This window comes from Myodes glareolus, chromosome 4 (assembly GCF_982192425.1).
Source record: "Myodes glareolus chromosome 4, mMyoGla1.1, whole genome shotgun sequence".
NCBI classification, from domain to species: Eukaryota; Metazoa; Chordata; class Mammalia; order Rodentia; family Cricetidae; genus Myodes; species Myodes glareolus.
In genome coordinates this window covers 104,604,340-104,624,836 of record NC_142029.1, presented here as the reverse complement: position 1 = coordinate 104,624,836, position 20,497 = coordinate 104,604,340, and the positions used below count along the sequence as shown (strand labels likewise).

Here is a 20,497-nt window from a genome sequence, read left to right as displayed (position 1 = left end):
CCTACGCTCACCTCTTCTCTGGAACATCATGGCACTAGCTCTTGCCTGAGGACTCAAGTTGAGCTTTGACCCCTAGATGCCACCACATCATTTGGTTTTGTCACTTGTTGGTGTGTTTTTGGTGGAGACTTCCTCTTAGACCACTACCAAAGTTCTTGGGGTTGAGGGAGGAAACATTTTCCCCTGCAGTGTACAGACTAGCCAGTGAGGTTGACAAGTGGTGGCAGGGTGACTGTGTTTGGGGAAGGGGTGGGGACAGGAGAGAATCTCTTTTGGTGCCCAAGTGTGTGCAACTTCCTGCCACTGAGGAAACAGTACAAACTAGCCCTTACTTCTCTTTTCTCCACTGTGCTCTCAGGGCTCACAGGGACCCCCGATCCTGTGGCCTCAGCCAGCTTTCCCAGCCCTACATGGGAAGAGACATGCCATGGGCCATTCTGCTGTTTGCATCTGGTGAGTCTGAAGCTTCCCCTCCCCCACCCACCCTGTGGGGCTAGCCTCTCTAGTTGTTAGATGAGTTAGATCCCCCACAGAGCTAGCCTAGAGCTAGCTGGGAAACTGCCAGTCTGGGCCTTCTCATCCCTTGGGAGCCAAGTTTTATAGAAATATCATCCCACCAACAGTGCCCCGTCCCTGACTCAGCCCCCTTGGCTCCAGGACTGTGGCACTCAGAGTAAGGGACTTGTGCTGTCAGGGGTGGTTAGTTCAGAAGTTCCTATGGAGTTAACACAAGGGGGAGCACCTGCCGGGGATGGATGTGTTTGTTTCTTTGTTTAAAGAGGGGCTGATGAGGTGCTCAGGGGCAAAGGCACTTGTTGCCACCATGATGACCTGGGTGGAAGGAGAGAACCAACTCCTACAAGTTGTCCTCTGATTTACACACATACCACAGCACACACAAACTCTCTCTCTCTCTCTCTCTCTCTCTCTCTCTCTCTCTCTCACACACACACACACACACACACACATACACACGAAATGAATGGATAAATTTAATTAAAAAAAAAACAGGGACTGGAGAGATGACTCAGCAGTTAACAGCATTGGCTGCTTTTTCAAAGAATCTGGTTTCAATTCCCAGCACCCACATGGCAGAACACAACTTTCTGTAATCAGGTCCAAGGGGATTTGACACCCTTTTCTGACCTCCACAGGGACCAGGTACCCACATATTACCCAGACATACATGCAGGCAAATTACTCATACACAGAGAATAAATTTAAAGAAGACAAAATGGATTGCCTCTGACTCTCTGGTCAGGAAATTGTGACAGCTAGGCAAGAGACTGATTGGTCCCTTCAGAGGCTGCTTCCTACAGAAGACCCATTCCAGCCCCTCTCCCAGCCCCAAGCAGTAAGGTAGATTCTTCTACCCTCCTGTCTGTCTCTCCTTTACCCACCTTTACCAACCAACATGAACTCGCCTCTTGGATTTTCTTTTTCTTTTCTGTTCTTGTGGATGAATCCAGGACCTCACATATGCTTTACAGAAGCACTGAGCCACACCCCAGTCCCTCACTGGGGGATTCTAGGCAGGGGCTCTACCACTGAGCCACACATACCCTCAGCTCATCTGTGTGCCCCATCCACCTTCTGGCCTTCTTCCCACAGTATTTCCTCAGGCTAGAAAGTTCTTCCTCAATCTTCACTGCTGTCCTTCTCCACTAGCAAGGCTCGGATTGTATGTCACCTCTTCTGGGAAACCCTCTGAGGTCACCCCAGTTCACAAGTAGCCTTCTCCATTGCCCAGAGCTCCTCCTGCCCTTTCCTCAGGTCAGCACTTCTGTTTATTTCTGTTTTGTCCTCATTTGATTTTCTGTGTATCGGGGATTTGCCTACTTGCATGTTTGGGCAACTAGCTGTACTCCTGGTGCCTGTGGAGGCCAGAAGAGGATGACAAATCCCTTTGGACCTGAGTTGCAGACTGAGTTGTAAGCTGCCATGTGGGTCCTGGGAATCACACCCAGGTCCTCTCTGGAAGAGTAGCCAGTGCTCTTAACCACTGAGCCCTCTCTCCAGCCCCAGCTTCTGTTCATTTCTATAGTTCATCGCCATGTCCCTAGCCACTACAGAAGGGTCTGTATATGGTATTGTTGACTGAGCATCATTGTATAGTAATTACTGCTGCTGTCAAAATAGTGACTTAAACATTGAGACATGAGGGCCATTGTACGCAATGTCCCAGGTAACAGTGGTGAGTGTCCTGTTACAAACATCAAGGCTCAGAACCTGGAAGTGAAGACCAACAGAAGGTTAGAATGGTTTGATCCCAGGCACACACACATGCATGTGGACACTACACAGTAGATGATCTTGGTCCCAATAACACAGCCAGCTCAAGCTGTCTTTCTTCATTACAGGTTCCTTGGCTATTCCCGCGCCATCCATCTTCCTGGTTCCCCCCTACCCAAGCAGCCAAGATGATCCCATCTACATCTCATGTACAGCTCCGAAGGACTTTCTAGGGGCCAATTTCACCCTGTTTCGAGGGGAAGAGGCAGTCCAGCTCCTGCAGGCTCCCTCAGATCAGCCTGGTGTAACATTCAATGTGACCGGTGGAGGCAGTGAGGCTGCTGGGGGGAACTTCCGCTGTCAGTATGGTGTGATGGGCGAGCACAGCCAGCCCCAGCTGTCGGACTTGAGCCAGTCAGTGCAGGTGTCCTTCCCAGGTAAGACTCCATGCAGAACCCCAGTCATGCTGCCCTTGCCCTCCCTGGGTTGCTTTGGTGCAAGGTCAAACTACAAATACGTAAATCTGAAGGAAGAGAAGCAGCCACCTGCACACCCAGTACTTGGAGCAGGGAAATGGTGTGCAAAGGCTAGAACTTGCCTTTGTATGTTGGTGGGAAATCCCAGGAAAGGAAGCAGCTCAGTGATCAAGGAAGAGCACGTGGAGTATGGCAGGGAGTGGTGGGCACAGCAGACTTCAGCTCTTCATCTGACTGAGCAGGAGCCCTGCAGATCTCATATCTGCGTTCTTTCCCTGAGAAGGAGTGGGTTTGCTCTGTGGGTCTGGAGTCCCAGGTATAGGCTTAGGGGGAGCTGAGTGGAAAATGGTGTGTGAGACAAATACAGAAGGCTCGGTATGTGCTGGGGGCAGCTTGCTGCCATGCCCAACAGCTTGAGTTCCCCCTTAGATTCCACATGGTGTCAGAGAGAACCAACTCCCAAAGCTAACCTCTGATCTCCACTGCACACATATACTATGGTGTACGTACACTGCCTTCCCATGCTCAAAAGGATAATAAATAAAAATGTAATTAACACAATTATTTTTAAAGAGCAAGGCCAGGCATGTGGCACATACCTACAATCCCAGCACTCTGGAGACAGAGGTAGAAGGATTGCCTTGAGCTGGAGGCCAGTCTGGGCTACATAGCAAGACTCTGTCTCAGTAACATATAGAGGATCTGGGTGTTGTGGTAGACTCCTGTAATCCCAGCACTTGGGAGGTAGAGGCAGAAGGACTCAAAGTTCAGGGTCATCCTTGAGAGTGAGGAAGAGGCCTCCCAGATCCACTCAGGGCCTCCAACCCCCTAAGAGAACCAAGCTGGCTACTATGTCCACAGGCTGGAAAGGCCGAGCAGTTTCTGCTCTCTCTGCCTGAGCTTCACTGTCAATGGTTGTTTTTCTCACCTGGGCCTTGTAATCTTGCAGCAAAAGATGACAGTGCCCCTCCTGCCATAGAATGTGGATGAACAAGACTTAACCCTGAAAACCCCATAGTCACCCCTTCCCCACCGCAGGTCCCCAGAGACCCACCCCACCACCTCAGTCCTGGAGCGAATCCAAATCCTCTGCAGTCAAGATCTTGTGAAATGACCATTCTTTCCTTTCTAATGGAAAAGTTTAGGAGAGTCACGTGGCCGGACTGGCCTCTACTAAATTTATATGTATTCCTGAGAAATGGTCAGTGCTTTTGATATTATTCCTATCTTTTCTCTTTTTTTAATGTTACTACATATATGATTATGATATTGTGTTATAATTATGTATTTCTTATATTCTTTACTCAAGCCCTAAGCACTACTTCACTTTTAGCTGATACATAATAATAATTATGCATGTTTTGGGGCAAAATGTGATACTTACAACATATTTTTTCTGAACAAGTACCCACAAGCATGCCCAAAGAGCACACTGCATGTGGGTTAAATCATCCCCAAGGTTTCCACAGCCCAGAGTACACTGAACACCACAACTGAGATAGCCGTCAGTTCCTGATCCCTGCTCGCACCTCCCTAGCGCTGGGGTGACAGGTGTGGCATATGCTACACGGAGCGCCTGTCCTCAGGGTGGGTGTCATCGACTCGTTAGGACCTAGACTGGAGCCAAAAAATAACTGCAGGTTAATGAGGTTAAAAAAACCGTAAGTGCATTTTTAATCCCAGCACTTAGGAGGCAGTGACAGGCAAATCTCTGTGAATTTGAGGTCAGCCTGATCCACAGGGCGAGTTCCAGGACAGCCAAGGCTACTCAAACTTTGCCTCAAAAATTCGACAAAACAAAACAAACAAACAAAAAAACCCATTCGATATGGCTTCAGTAGCAAGATGTGAGGGGAAGACAAGGGGATTTGTTCAAATTTGAGGCCAGGCTAGGCTACATAGGAAGTATGATTCTAGCATGGCATATGTAACAAGTTCAGGTAATCATGAGCTATGGAGCAAGACCTGGTTTCAAAAACACGACAAGGAGGGACTGGACAGATGGCTCTGCATTTTGGGGCACTGGCTGTTCTTTCAGAAGGCCTGGCTCAGTTCCTGCAACCACTTTAACTCCAACCCGAGGAGACCTACTGCCCTCTTCTGGCATTCACAGGCACTGCACACAAGTAGTACACAGTTATTCATGCAAGCAAAACACCCAAACATATAAAATAAATAACCAATTAATTAAACAACAACAACACGGGGGCCAGGCTTGGTGGGAACACATTCTAGTCCCAGCACTCAGAAGGTAGAGGCAAGTTCAGAGCCAGCCTTGTCTAAATAGAGAGTTCTAGGCAAGCCAGGGGGATATAGTGAGGGCTTGTCTCAAAACAAACTTGTCAGGGACTAGCAATGTGGCTACATTGCTAGAGCACTTGCCAGGCATCCTCAAAGCTCCAGGTTTCATCCCCAGCATGGGCACACATGCGTCACCCTAGTAGAGGTAGGAGGATCAGGAGTTCAAGGTCATCCTCTGTCATATAGAAAGTTTGAGGGCTGCTTGGGGCATGCCAGTTCCTATTGGAAAAAGGAAAGAAATGAAAAAGAAATGGGATTCACCCACAAAAGGGCTTTGTTGGTTCACTGAAAGCAGTTCACTGTGTGAATTCAGACATGGCTACAATTTAAAAATGGAAAGAATTACATAGATAGTAAGAGCCTGTCTCAAACAAACACCAAGATGGCAGGAAACCCACGTCACCTTGCCCTCCTTCCCCGATTATTTTAAGGGCCTTTCCCGTCATAGTGGCATAAGCCTGCGTGGCAGCTCCAGACACACATCTTGGTGCTCCAGTGCCAATAGAGAGAAATGAGCCTTTCAAACAGCTCTTGTGAAATCTGCAGTCATCTATTTACGCGTGTGAGCATTCTGTCTGCACTGTGGAAGGTGCATCACATGTGTGTGCAATGTCCAAAGCAGTCAGAAGACTTTTTTAAACATACATTTTTATTGATATTTATTGAACTCTACATTTTTCTCTGCTCCCCTCCCTGCCTCTCCCCTCCCTCCTTCAACTCTCCCCCAAGGTCCCCATGCTCCCAATTTACTCAGGAGATCTTTTTCTACTTTATACTTCCCATGTAGAGTAGATCTATGTAAGTCTCTCTTAGTGTCCGTATTGATGTCTAAATTCTCTGGGATTGTGGTTTGTAGGCTGGCTCTCTTTGCTTTATGTTTAAAAACCACCTATGAGTGAGTACATGTGATACTTGTCTTTCTGTGTCTGGGTTACCTCACTCAAAATAGTGTTTTCTAGCTCTATCCATTTTCCTGCAAAATTCAAGCCGTTTTTATTTTTTTCTGCCGTGTAGTACTCCATTGTGTAAATGTACCATATTTTTCTTATCCATTCTTAGATCGAGGGGCATTTAGGTTGTTTCCAGGTTCTGGCTATGACAAACACTTCTGCTATGAACATAGGTGAGCACATGTCCTTGTGGCATGATTGAGCATCCTTTGGGTATATACCCAAAAGTGGTATTACTGGGTCTTGAGGATGGTTGTTTCCTAATTTTCTGAGAAATCACCACACTGACATCCAAAGGGGTTGTACCAGCTTGCATTCCCACCAGCAATGCAGAAGTGTTCCCTTTTCCCCACAACATCTTCTTGGCCATTCTTACAGGTGTAAGATGGAATCTCAGAGTTGCTTTGATTTGCATTTCTCTGATGACTAAGGATGTTAAACATTTCCTTAAGTGTCTTTCAGCCATTTTAGATTCCTCTGTTGAGAGTTCTCTGTTTAGGTCTGTACTCCATTTTTTTATTGGATTATGTGATCTTTTGGTGTTCAATTTATTGAGTTCTTTGTATATTTTGGAGATCAGACCTCTGTCTGATGTGTGATTAGTGAAGATCCTTTCCCATTCTGTAGGCTGTCGTTTTGTCTTGTTGACTGTGTCCTTTGCTTTACAGAAGCTTTTCAGCTTCAGGAGGTCCCATTTATTAATTGTTTCTCTCAATGTCTGTGCTGCTGGGGTTATATTTAGGAAGTGGTCTCCTGTGCCAATGCATTTAAGTGTACTTCCCACTTTCTCTTCTATAGGGTTCAGTGTGGCTGGCTTTATGTTGAGATCTTTGATCCATTTGGACTTGAGTTTTTTTTTATTATGTATACAATATTCTGTCTGTGTTTATGCCTGAAGGCCAGAAGAGGACACCAGACCCCATTACAGATGGTTGTGAGCCACCATGTGGTTGCTGGGAATTGAACTCAGGACCTTTGGAAGAGCAGGCAATGCTCTTAACCTCTGAGCCATCTCTCCAGCCCCCTGGACTTGAGTTTTGTGCATGGTGATAGATATGGGTATATTTTCATTTTTCTACATGTTGCTATCCAGTTATGCCAACACCACTTGTTAAATATGCTTTCTTTTTTCCATTGATATTTTTTTGCTTCTTTATCAAAGAACAGGTGTTTGAATACGTGTGGATTGATATCCAGGTCTTCTATTCGATTCCATTGGTCCTCCTGTCTGTTCTTATGTGAATACCGGGCTGTTTTCAGTACTGTAGCTCTGTAGTAGAGTGAAGTCAGGGATTGTGATGCCTCCAGAAGTTCTTAGTTCTTTTATTGTACAAATTGTTTTGGCTATCCTGGGTTTTTTGCTTTTCCATATGAAGTTGGGCACCATTCTTTTGAGGTCTTTGTAGAATTTTGCTGGGCATTGCATTGGATTTTTTTGTTTTGTTTTGTTTTGCTTTGCTTTTCGAGACAGGGTTTTTCTGTGCACAGCTCTGGCTGTTCTGGAACTCACTCTATAGACCAGGCTGGCCTCGAACCTGCTTCTGCCTTCCAAGTGCTGGGATTACAGGTGTGTGACACCACCACCCAGCCAGAAGAGGGTTCTTATCCTCTGGGTCTGGCACTGTGCATGATTGGGAGCTGCCATGTGGTTGCTGGGAATTTAACACGGATCCTCTGGAAGAGCAGCCAGTGGTTCTAACCACTGAGTTATCGCTCCAGTCTTCAAAATTTGTTTTCTTTTCCTTTCCTTTCTTTCTTTTCTTTTTTTTTAGACATGGCTTCTCTATGTAACAATCCTAACAGTCCTGGATCTCACTCAGTAGAACTACCTGCCTCTGCCTCCGAGTACTGGGATCAAAGGCATATGCCACCACTGCTCAGCCCTTCTCTTTTTAAAAAAGATTTATTTATGTATAGGAGTGTTATGTCTGCATGTACACCTCCTTACCAGAAGAGGGCATCAAATCCCATTATAAGTAGCTGTGAGTCTCCAAGCAGTTGCTGGGACTTGAACTCCAGACCTCTGAAAGAGCAGTCAGTGGCCTTAACCCCTGAGCCATCTCTCCAGGCCCAATTTAGTTATTTATTTATTTATTTATTTATTTATTTATTTATTTATTTATTTATTTATTTATTATGTTCTGTCTGTGTGTATGCCTACAGGCCAGAAGAGGGCACCAGACCCCATTACAGATGGTTGTGAGTCGCCATGTGGTTGCTGGGAATTGAACTCAGGACCTTTGGAAGAGCAGGCAATGCTCTTAACCTCTGAGCCATCTCTCCAGCCTCCCAGGCCCAATTTTTAATTTGCATTTTGTGTTGTGTTGACAGAAGTTTCTGTCCTGCCCAGTCCTGCAGCCGTTAAGTTTCAAAGAGTCACACAGAGATCTACATTAATTATAAACTGATTGGCCCATTAGCTCAGGGTTATTAACTAATTCTTATAGCTTACATTAACCCATAATTCTTGTCTGTGTTAGCCACGTGGCTTGGTACCTTTTTTGGAGAGGCAGTCATATCTTGTTTGCTCTGTGTTTGGCTTCCTCTCTGTATGGATGACGACTGCAGACTGAAACTTCCCTCTTCCCAAAATACTCGTTGCCTGCCTCTACTTTCTGCCTGGCTACTGGTCAATCAGCATTTATTTAAATACAAGGCACAGAGTACAGATCACTGTCCCACAGCAATGTTGTGTTTTGATATGTGTGCATGTGTGTGTCTGTGTGATTGATTGTGGGTAATGTATATATTCCTGTTTGCACACATGGAGGTCAGAGGACAATCTGAGATCTGTTCTCTCCTTATACCATGTGGAAACTGAACTCAGGTTGTCAGATTTGGTGGTAAGTGTCTTTAACCACTAAGCCATTGTTTTACTATTGCTATGATGAAGTACCAGAACCAAGAGCAAGCAGGGGAGAAAGGGACTTCTACATCACAGTCCACCATTGAAGGAAGTCAGGGCAGGAACTCAAAAAGGCCAGGAACATGGAGGCAGGAGCTGATTGATGCAGTCTTACTGGCTTGCTCACCCTACTTTCTTTTCTCTTTCTTTCTTTCTTTCTTTCTTTTTTTTTTTTTTTTTGAGACAGGGCTTTTCTACATAGCTTTGGCTGTCCTGGAATTTGCTCTGTGGACCATGCTGACCTCAAATTCAGAGATCTAGTTCCTGAGTGCTGTTACTAAAGGGATGCACCACTGCCAGTCAGCCTCATCCTACTTTCTTATAGAACCCAGAATCACCAGCCCAGGGATGGTACCACCCACAGTGGGCTGGACTCTCCCACTTCAATCACTAAGAAAATGCCCTACAGCAGGAGGTGGTGGCAGGTGCTTTTAATCTCAGCCCTACAACCAGATCTCATGGTGGCATTTTCTCAGCTGAGGTTCCCCTTTCAGCTCATTCTAGCTGTGACAAGCTAACAAAAGACTGGCCAACATCGCTGTCTTGCCAGCCCTAAACCCTAAAATAGTTTTCTTTCTTTCTTTTCTTTTTCTTTTTTGTGTGTAGGGGGGTGGGTTTCGAGACAGAGTTTCACTGTGGCTTTGGAGCCTGTCCTGGAATTCACTTTGTAGACCAAGCTGGCCTTGAACTCACAGAGATCCGCCTGCCCCTGCCTCCCGAGTACTGGGATTAAAGGTGTGGTGTGCACCACCATGCCAGGCTCACAGAGTTCTTTTTAAAAATGTTTTCATGGAGGCTAGAGATATGGTTCAGCATTTGAGAGGACTGGCTGCTTTTTCAAAGGACCCACGTTTGGTTCTAAGCACCCACACCAGGCAGTTCACACCTGCCTGTAACCCCAGTGAGGGGAGCTGACACCCTTTCTTTGGACTCTGTGGGCACTAGAATGCACTGCAGAAGTCTCTTTCCGCCTCCATGCATATAAATAAAAATATAAATGTTTTCATTAGAATGTATTAACTATATCCAACTATGGCTATGTGTATACATGTATACACACACACACAAACACACACACACAACCATTTGACAGGCCACCTGGATGATTCAGTGGGTAAGGACACTTGCCGTCAGACCTGATGACCTGAATCTATCTCTGGGACCCACATGATGGAAGTTGAGAACCAACTCCCATATATTGTCCTCTGACCTCCATGCACATACTATGGTGTGTGTGTGTGTGTGTGTATAGGTCATTCTGTATCTTAGGCTGGCTTTGAATTCTCTAGCACATGCTAGCCTTGAACTCACAATCTTCCTCCTCAGTTTTCTAAATGATTGGTAATCCAGTCTTGGAATGGGACTACCTCCCGAGAAGGAAGAAATTTTGTTACTGGTCCAGCAGAAGTCCTCACTGGCTGCTAATTGCCTGTACAAGGCTCTTTAAGTTTCCAGACCCACCTGTGGTCAAGATGCTTGGCTGGGGTGTCCCTCGGGTGCCTCCAGGTGCCCTGCCACCTCCTTCATCTCCCCATTCTCTTCTCCCTCTAGCCCCCATCTGGATCATGACGCTCTCCCTGAGCCTGGCCGGAGCCGTCCTCCTTCTCACAGGGCTGGTGGCTGTCACCGTGGCGGTCAGGAAAGGTAATGGGGCATGCAGCAGACAAGGCCAGCTGGCAGCCTCCAGCTGCTCTCATTCTTCCTCTTTCAGTTTTTAAGGCAGGGTCTCACTATGTAGTCCTGGCTGCCCTGAAATCACTATGTGGTTCAGGCTGGCCTGGAAATCTGAGATCCACTGCCTCAGTTTCCGTCCTTGGGAGTGCAGGCATTACGCCACCATGCCCAACTCCTTTTTCTCATTTCCCTCCCCCTCCCCACTCTCTTCTCCTCCCTCTTCCCTATCATGTCATTGAGGCTGATGTTGAAATCCTCTTTATTCCTGGATTTTTCTTTTTCCTTTTTTGGGAGGTATATGTATGTGGCTAGAACTTGAAATCCTCTTGCCTCAGCTTCCCAAGTACTACAATTCCACATGGACAATACCACTGTTATTTTATTTTAATGTTTTTTTTTTGTTTGTTTTTGTTTTTGTTTTTTTTCGAGACAGGGCTTCTCTGTGGCTTTGGAGCCTGTCCTGGAACTAACTCTTGTAGATCAGGCTGGCCTCGAACTCACAAAGATCCGTCTGCCTCTGCCTCCCAAGTGCTGGGATTAAAGGCGTGTGCCACCACCGCCCGGCTATTTTAATGTTTTAATTTAATTTTTTATTTTATGTATATGGTGTCTGCCTGTACGCACACACGTACACACACACACACGCACACACACCCCATGTGCCCAAGAGGGCATTGGATATCCTGTAATTGGAGTTACAAATGGCTGTGAGTTGTCATGATCTTCAGGAGGCAAGAAGGCAGTTCAGTTCAACGTGACCAAATAGCCAGTGTTGGTTCAGGTTTCAGGAGTCTGACCCCAAGTGGTTTATTTTCGGTATATTAAGCACAGCACAATCTGGTGAAATTTTTCCTGGTGATAATGAACTTAATCCCATGTTCACAATGAAGCTTAACATGACATTGAAACTCTTTGTAAAGTCCATGTTACATCTTCCATTAAGATGGATTGTACAGATTGTCTACACGTGACACCTTCCAAAAAAGATAGCTTTTTTTGATATTTATTTAGTGGTTATGGAAGGGAAGGGAGAAGAGGAGAAGAACAGAGAGAAGCTGCCTTTCCGAGAGGAAAGATAGGTTCTATGAATTGAGAAAAGCAAGCTCATGATAAGGGTCTGAGGGAAGATCTGGTGTGGTCTCAGCCACACAGATGTCACAAAGGTCACCAGGCTATTAACCACTCCCACTCCCAGCCTTCCTCTGCAGGAACAACCCTGAAAAGGTTTAACATTCCAGGTTCTGCTAGGCTCATCTGTAAGCATGAGGACCTCTGTGCCTCCTACACGTGTGTGTGGGAACTGAGCTTGGGGCCTCTGGAAAAGCAGCCTGTGATGGCTCTTAGCCACAAGCCATCCTTCTACCTCACCAGGATTGGTTTTCTCATCCATGTTTTCAGGAGCACAGAGACAGAGAGTTTGGATAATTCTTTCAGCAGAACTCAGCAAGAGGGCACCAGCAGAAGTGAGGTGACAGGTCGAGGGGGGGCAGGATGGCATATGGGATCCCTGAGTACTCAAGGGGACTAGACTGTTCCTAGACCACCCTGAGGCATCAAGATTATGGAGGTGCAAGTCTTCTGCATAAAAGGCAGAGTGGGCACACCTGTTATCCCAGCACTTACTAGTTGAAGACAGAAGAGTCAAGAGTTCAATGTCAGTCTCATTACCCAGTAAGTTCCAGGCTAGCCTGAGCTATGTGCCGCTGTTCCATTTGTGCTCAACCATTCTCTCCATCTGATTCTAGAACTTTTCTAGAGCTGTGGTTCTCAACCTTCCTATGCTGCGGCCCTTTAGTGCAGTCTCTCATGTTGTGGTGACCCCCCTCCCCAACCATAACATTTTCATTCCTACTTCATTCTTATAATTTTGCTACTGTTATGGACTGTAAGGTAAATGTAGCTGGAGCTAGAGGTTTGGTGAGTGTAGTAATAAGGAACAGCGGGCTGTGTTCCAGCCCGGATCCCTGCTAGCTTACCCTTGAAATAATTACACGGAAACTGTATTCTTTTAAACACTGCTTGGCCCATTATCTGTAGCCTCTTATTAGCTAACTCTTACATATTGATCTAACCCATTTTTAATAATCTGTGTAGCACCACGAGGTGGTGGCTTACGAGGAGGATTCTAACCTGCGGCTGTCTCGGAGAGGAGAGTCATGGCATCTGCCTCATTGCCTTCTTCCTCCCAGCATTCTGTTCTGTCTACTCCACCTATCTAAGCTGCTGTCCTATCAAAAGCCAAGGCAGTTTCTTTATTAACCAATGAAAGTAACACATAGACAGTTAACCCTCCTCCATCAGGTGAGGGTGGTACAACCCACAGTTTGAGAACCGCTGTTCTGGACTCTGCACATTAGGCAGTGACTCTGTTCACTCCACCCTCAGCTCCTGGCAACTGTGGAGACTCCTTTCTAAACAAAGGTTACTTACTATTATGGGGAAGGTGTGTGGAGTTGCAGGGTTCAGTTCTCTTTTTCCACCTTGTGGGTTCCCAGGATCCAACCAAATCATCAGGCTTAACAGTGAGTGTCTTTACTTGAAGAGCCATCTCACTATCATGCCCCCACCCCAACTTTTGACAGGTATCATGTAGCCCAGGCTGGCCTTAAACTTGCTTTATAGCTGAGGGTGGCCTTGAACTCCTAATCTTAGTGCTAGGGCTACAGACTTGTGTTGGAAACTGTCTAGCAGCATATTCATGTTTTTTATTTTTATTTAATATTTTTGAGATATGGTTTCTCTATTTAACAGCCCTTGTTATCCTGGGACTAGCTCTGTAGACCACGCTGGCCATGAACTAACAGAGATCCACTTGCCTAAGTCTTAAGTCCTGGGATTAAAGTCAGGTGCCACCACCACCCGACCGATAATTTAAAGTTGTTTTTTTTTTTAATGAACATACATTTCTCATAAATCAAGCACAAAAATAAATAAGAGGTGGCAAGACTGCTCAGCAGACCAAGATGCTTGTTGCCAAGCATCCCTACCCAAGTTCAATCCCTCAGACATGGTGGACAGCTGATCCACAAGATTTCCTCTAACCTCTGCATATGCCCTATTGTATGTGTGCCACACCCATACAAGAACATGCATACACAGAGTAAATAAAGGTTAAAAAAAGACCTACCTACAATATATTGGGCGAAGTGATAGTACACACCTGTGGTCTCAGGATTCAAAAGGCTGGTGAAAAAGGACTGTCGTTTAAAGACCAACCTGGGCTGGACCCTGTCTCAAAGAAACAGATGGGTCACACACCCATAATTCCAGCATTTAGCAGGTAGAAGTAGAAGAACTAGGAGTTGAAAGCCAACCTTGGCTACATAGTGAGTTCAGGCTACATAGTGAGTTCAGGCTAGTCTGAGCAATACAGGAAAACTAAGAGAAGGTAGGGTAGGCATGTTGGCACAAGTTTATTTGTTTGTTTGTTTTGTTTGTTTGTTTTTTTTGTAGACAGGTCTCTCTCTGTAGCTTTGGAGCCTGTCCTAGAACTTGCTCTGTAGACCAGGCTGGCCTTGGTCCTCTTGCCTCTGCCTCTCAAGTGCTGGGATTAAAGGTGCATGCCACCACTGCCCGGCCTGGCACAAGATTTTAATCCCTGCTCAGAAAGCAGATCTCTACCTACAATCTAATCTACAAAGTAAATTCCAGAACAACCAGGGGTACATGTGAAACCCTGCCTAGAAAACAAAGCAACCACAAACCCCGAGAAAGGTCTGTTTAGAGAAGCTTTTGTGCTTAGTGGCAGATCCATGTGGATGAGGCAAGACTCGGTTCCACAGGGGGCAAGGGAGCTTTTTGTTTCATGTGTGTAGACATTTCTCAGCAGCTACCAGATCCAGAATAATCTAACGAATGCCTGTTTGTCTTTCTTCCAGCTAAAATAAAAAACTTACAGAAGCAGAGGTGAGACCCTCACTTTGCTGGCGGGGAGATGCTGGGCAGACCTTCATCCCCCACAGTACTCTCTGGTGGGAGGGCTGACAATTGCATGAACATGAATATTTATTGAGCATTGCTGTGTGCCAGGATGCTCTAAATCAATGCTCACCACTTCCTCCCAGCAGTCCAGATGAACCCCACTTTCCAGAAGGGAATACTGAGGCCTGGAGTCCAGTCACATAGGGCTAGGCAGCCCAGCTGCGTTACCTCCAGCTCACTGCTGGCTGCCACAATATTGTCCCAGAAATCTAGATATTTGCGGTGGCATTCTTCAGGCCTCTCACTGGGACTGTGCCATCCTAATAGTCAGAGAGTTGTCACTCAGTGATGACTGGCGGTGTAGGTATTTGCTGGACAGGGGCTGAGCAAGTGGTAAGAGCAAGCATAGCAGGTGTCTGGGGGCGGGGGAATGTTCCTGAACAAATGTCCTGTTTCATGGCGCGTCCTTTCTTCTGAATTCCTTTGCAGAGAGCGGGAATCCTGCTGGGCTCAGATCAACTTCACTAATACAGGTCTGTTATGCCCTTCATGTTCCTTGGTGTTTCCCTGGGTGAAGTAAGCTTCAAAATCCTGTTGCTACTTGGACCATTTCTGCAGCCTCGTGTTCTTGGGGCACAAACAGTCTCCATTCTTCCTGCTGGGTTCCCACTTTCTGTTTCTGTCTTCAGCCTCTATACTGGCTCTCCACCCCGCCCCCCAGGAAACCTTCCCTGACCCCCAATAGGCTGTGCTGCTCTTCAACACCGCCCATGCTATCAGGACGCTTAAGAGATCAGCGTTTGTGTGTCTATCTACTTGTTCATAATTTCTGTGTGCAGGAGCCAGCATGCCACAGTGTATGTGAGGAGGTCAGAGGACAACTTGCATGAGTCAGTTCTTTCCTTCTACCAAGTGGGTCCTGGGTTGAATTCAAGTAAACAAACTTGGCTGCAGGTGCCTTAACCTGCTGGCCCCCACCCACTTCTACACAGTGAGATCTGTGTCCTTCCTCTTAATGTTCACAACTCACCCTGGGGTGGCTGGAAAGGAGCAAGAGAAGATACTGTAAGATGAACCCTAACTCCTCCTGCAGGGTGGATCTGGGTGTTGAGACCGTGGGACAGGGACAGACGGGTGCAGGGCAGTGGGCCTGACCTGTGCTGATCCTGCTTTCTGTTTCAGACATGTCCTTTGATAACTCTCTGTTTGCCATCTCCACGGTGAGTAGCTCTTTTTCTTGGTCAAGTTCCCTGATGACCAATCAGCTAAGAGGAAAGTGTTACTGGGAGCCCTCTGAAGCCCAGAGTCACAGAACTATGACTTTCCCATAAGCCTGGGGCTGGTTGTGGGTAACCAGGGCTCACAGGATCATATTGTCACTGGATTGGGTTCAGTCCTCGAGGCTGGTGAAAGGTCTGGTCACCTAGTGGCCTTTTCAGGTTCCTTTGTGAAGCCTCGTGATACTCTGATGTACTCTCGTCTCCTGACAATAAGAAAAGCTTATTTTTAAGTCAGTTTTTTAAAAGTAGGCTCATACCTCTAATCCCAGCACTTGGAAGGTGGAGGCAGAAGGACTGGAAGATGCCTTGAGTTTGAGACTAGCCTGGGCTACACAGTGAGGTACAGGGCAACCTGGGCTACAGAGTCCCAGCTCCCCCACCAACTTTATATTGTGTGTGTGTATGTGGGGTGGTGCCACAGTGTACACGTGGAATTCAGAGGTCAGCTTGATGGACATGGTTCTCTCCTACCGTGTGAGCTCCAGGAATCAAATTCAGGTTATAAGTGTTTTGAGCTGCTGAGCCAACTTGTCACCTGAGCCCCTTCTTAAACCAACCAACGAGAAGGGCAAAGTGGCATCTTTAATCCTAGCACTCAGGAGACAGAGACAGGAGGATCCCCGAGTTCCAGGCTAGCCTGGTGTATAGAGTTAGTTCTAGGACAACCAGGGCTACACAGAGAAACCTTGTTTCAAAAAGCCAACAAAACAAAACAATGTAACAAAAGCTGGAGAAGCAGCCCGCATTGGTAGAATGAGGACCTAGTGTGTTTGAAGCAGCAGCTCCATACTCACCACAGTATACAAAAAGAAAGAAGTGGAGGGAGCTGGGGAGAGAGAGGTTTTCAGGGACCTGTTACATCTGTTGTGGCTCTACTGGACAAATCCTGAACTGTGCAGATAAACCTAGAAAGCAGGGCATGGTGGCCAATGCATCCAATGCATATAATTCCAACACTTGGGAGACTGAGGCAGGTGGACTGCTTCAGGTGTGTCCCAGCCTGGGCAGCCAGGACCATCCAGCCCCTAAGGCTTTTGTATTGATGCTAGGTTTGGTTGGATAGTTTCCAGACAGGTTGGTCACAAACTCACCATGTCGCTGAGGGTGCACCTGAACACCTGTTCATCTTACACCTAGTGTTGTGATCACAGGTGTGTCCACTGTACCCACTTATGTGGTGCTGGGATGGACCCAGGGCTTCCTGTGACCAGGCAATACTCTGCCATATCAGTCACATGTTTCACTTGCTTTTATTGGAGACGCTGTCTCAATATTATGTAGTCATTCCCGCCACCATCCCAGTGTATAAAACACTGTAACACACACACACACACACACACACACACCCGTCTTGGGCTAGGCATTGAGACCAAAAATCTCAAGTCCTATTTCCTGCTTTTCTTGATTTGCCTACAATTATATGAACAATATATTTCTCCTTTTAACTGGCTACTTCCACTTCACATAGTAACCTTAGGTCAACTCCCTTTTTTTTTTTATTTTTTTGAAACAAGGTTTCTCTATAGCTTTGGAGCCTGTCCGGGAACTAGCTCTTGTAGTTGGCCTCGAACTCCCAGAGATCCGCCTGCCTTTGACTCCCATGGCCATCCCATGTTTTTTAACTTTTATTTTTTAAATGGTGTTTTGCCTGTATTCATGCCTGTGTGAGAGTGTTGGATCCTGGGGTTACAGACAGTTGTGAGCTGCCATGTGGGTGCTGGGAATTGACCTGGGTCCTCTGGAAGAGCACCAGAGGTAGAGAGATCTCTCTAAGTTCGAGGCCAGCCTGGTCTATAGAGAGAGTTACAGAACAGTCATAGCTACACAGAGAACCCTGTCTCAAAAGAAAAAAAAAAGGATCTCACTGTTTAGCCCTGGTTGGCCTGGAACTCACTGTGTAGCCCAGGCTGGCTACAGAGACCTGCCTGCCCCTGTCTCCTGAGTGCTGGGATTAAAGGCATACCCTGCTATGTTTTTTTTTTTTAATTTTTATTTTTTTAAACAAACAAAGACCCTGTAGCTAGACAGGGATCTTACTGGGGTTAGGGAGGACCAAAGCTCTAAGGGGACCTCTGCCTTAATCAGCTGGCTTCAGTTCTTGAAAGAGTTTAGAGGAGCCCTGATAGGATGAGTACAAATGTAAGCTAGCTTATCAGGTGCCAGCTACTTCACGTACCTCTTTTTTCAGGCCCACAATGCTCCTAGGAGATGGATCCCATTACCTGAAACTAAAACATAGGAGAGTTGTCACTCAAGTGAGGTCAGGCTGCTCGAGAGTGACAGAAATGGAAACTGAGCCTAGGCCTCTGAGAAGGCCGTAGGGGCAGAGCCACTGAAGGCTGGGATATGGGGAGGTGTGGGCGGCGAAGAGTTGAGAGGGTACCTGAGAACTTGGAATAGGGGAACTTCCAGATTCTTATACCCCAAATCACTCAGTATTTTTTCTTCCATGGACAAAGAAAATGACTCAGGAAAACATGATGTCAACCCTGGATGTACATCCTCGAAACTCAGGTCCTCAAGAGAGGCCCACCTCTACATCATCCTCTCCAGAGCTCCCTGAGTTCAGCACTTTCCGGGCCTGCCAGTGAGGCAGAGGAACGAGGACCCCTTTATCCAGTTCCCCTAGTCCCACTGCCCACAGCTGCAGAAGCTGGACACTGTTTAGAGAAGCGGACTCCTGGTGTGACCTTCCTTACAGAAGACAAGAAAAATAGTCAGGGTATCAGCCTAGAGGCTGGATGGAAAGCCAGAGCCCCTTTGTAGATTCCCTGGATTGGCCAGATCACCAGAGACGTGCTGCCATTTCATCTGGACATCCAGCTGGGCATAAGAGGTACACTCTGTACCTCCTTTCCTGGGCTTCCCTAGCTGCACTTGACTTTCAGACTGGGTGTTTATGAGGGGCGTGTTTTCTGTTGTTGTAGGGTCTTATTGTGTAGCCCTGTCGTTCCTGGAACTCACTCTGTAGACCAGGCTGGGCCTCAAACTCACAGAGCTCCACCTGCCTCTGTCGAGTGCTGAGATTAAAGGTGCATACCACCATGCCTGACTTTGGGGTGTTTGCTGTTGTTTTGGAGACATGATTTCTCTGTGTAGCCCTGGCTGTCCTGGAACTCACTCTGAGACCAGGCTGCCTGCTTCTGCCTCCTAAGTGCTAGGATTAAAGGCTTGCACCACTCAGCCAGAAAGGGTGTATGTTTTTTAGTGACAGAATTTCACTTTGTAGCTCAGGCTGGCCTTGAGATCACATCACCCTGTTTCTGCCTGAAATTATGGGCTTGTACCATTGGGGAGTGGGGCTTGGGAAGGGGCTGGGTGGTTTTTGAGTCCTGCTGGCAAGGCTCCTGTTAAAGCAATCCTAAGACCTCAGATAATCATTAAATTTGGATTGCATGGCTTGGGGATGTGGGGTGGGGAAAGAGATGAATTGGCCACGCTGGAAGTACCATACCACTGAACTTTAGCTAATGTTGGGTAAGAGAAATGTTTGGAGGTGCAGAAGAGAATGGAGCATGTGGAGATCAGGAAAGTGGGAACAAAAGGGTCTTAAAGGACCAGGAGTAAATCAGAGGTCCCAAAAGGCCCGCCAAAAAGTGAACCTCAGATGAGACTGTTGAACACAGTGGCTGGCCATTAATGAAGAACCTGAGAGTTCACTGGGGAGGATAGGTCCTGGTGGAGGAGCTGAAGAACTTCCTCAAAGACTGAAAGTTCAAAGCCAAGGTCTGGCGTGCGGCTCAAAGTGCTTTTCTAGTAGGGCAGCGTGGGGCGGGGCCACAGAGGGGGCGAGCCCGCCCCTGTGACCACAGGGACTTTCCCTACCAGTGAGGAGAGAACAAGGCGGAGCGCCCCGCTAAGACGCAGGGGGCGGAGGCTTGGCCTGGGGGCGTAACCAAGCGCCTAGTTTGGAAAGCATCCTCCGAATTTCTCAGGCCCAGGAGCGGTCCTTAACGGGACTTATGCTTCTGCTCCGCCCTTAGAGAGCCTGCACCTCGTTGCTAACCACCGTCCTTCAGGGGGCGGAGCCAGCCCTCCGGGGGGCGTATCCCAGCCGCCGAGCGCCTACTCACCCCCAGGCATGGCCATTCGTTGGATGGCGGCCTAGAGGCGGAGCCCTGTCACCGAGAGGGCGTTTCTTCTGCGTCGGGCGGCAGTCCCGGACTCAAGCTCCTCGACCTTTCTAAACTACTCCACGGTGGTACAAAGCGCAGTCGTTCGCGCACTGCAGGCTTGGGGGCGGGGTGTGGCCCCTCGAGGGGCGTGGCCGAGGGCAGCCTCCCGGTGCACACCGTGGTTCACGAAACGCCAGCCCGGAGGGGCGGGGCCGCCTGGTCCTTCCGGGAGCGTGCCCGAGAGGCCAAGCACCGCCTCCTGACGCACGCCCTGCCCATCTCTCCGGAGCGGCTTCGCTGTAGCACAAAGCGCGGCTGCTCACGCACTGCGTACTCGGGGCGGAACTTAGCACCCCTGGGGGCGTGCCAGGGCGCCGAGCACCGCCTCCCGACGTAGGGTCCTTCTCCCGGCGTGCCGGGGAGGCTAGGCCACCTCACAAAGCCGCGACCGTTCACGCGGGGTAGGGCCGGCCCCACCCACGTCGTGCTCGCTCTCGCCGGGCTCCCTCAGACGCCAGCAGGTGGCGCTGCGCCACCGAGCCGGCCCGTGGCGGCGGCGGCGAGGCGGCGCGTGGCCGGCAGGCGGCGCGCTGCCAGGCTCAGCCTCGGCCTCGGCCTGCGCGGCGGCGGCGGCGGCCTGGGC

At 47.9% G+C, this 20,497-nt stretch overlaps 1 protein-coding gene and 1 long non-coding RNA gene across 3 annotated transcripts; one reads left to right on the top strand and one right to left on the bottom strand.

Annotated features, from left to right (window-relative positions):
* The first annotated feature begins 292 nt into the window (after positions 1-292).
* Positions 293-18,784, top strand: C4H19orf38 (chromosome 4 C19orf38 homolog). 2 transcript variants are annotated; one of them, XM_048446508.3, is made up of 7 exons: positions 293-453; positions 2,361-2,669; positions 10,416-10,508; positions 14,417-14,444; positions 14,949-14,992; positions 15,642-15,679; positions 18,199-18,784. In XM_048446508.3, exons 1-7 carry the CDS (start codon positions 411-413, stop codon positions 18,328-18,330), a joined length of 687 nt encoding a protein of 228 aa, XP_048302465.1. In that variant the 5' UTR covers positions 293-410; the 3' UTR covers positions 18,331-18,784. The 2 variants fall into 2 exon arrangements, with proteins under 2 accessions (XP_048302465.1, XP_048302464.1); XM_048446507.2 differs by lacking the exon at positions 10,416-10,508.
* LOC146894729 (uncharacterized) lies at positions 13,928-20,258 on the bottom strand. Its single transcript, XR_015001904.2, has 3 exons — positions 19,813-20,258; positions 17,916-17,967; positions 13,928-15,942 (listed from the first exon to the last, which is right to left on the bottom strand). It is a non-coding gene; the product is annotated as an uncharacterized LOC146894729 (long non-coding RNA).
* Between the last annotated feature and the right edge of the window lie 239 nt (positions 20,259-20,497).

Excerpts from the sequence above, each read along its gene's own strand:
- C4H19orf38 (XM_048446508.3), top strand. The coding sequence starts at position 411 with ATGGGAAGAGACATGCCATGGGCCATTCTGCTGTTTGCATCTG. Across the intron at positions 10,509-14,416 it reads CACCGTGGCGGTCAGGAAAG|CTAAAATAAAAAACTTACAG; the intron begins GTAATGGGGCAT and ends TCTTTCTTCCAG. Across the intron at positions 15,680-18,198 it reads CTCTGTTTGCCATCTCCACG|AAAATGACTCAGGAAAACAT; the intron begins GTGAGTAGCTCT and ends CCATGGACAAAG.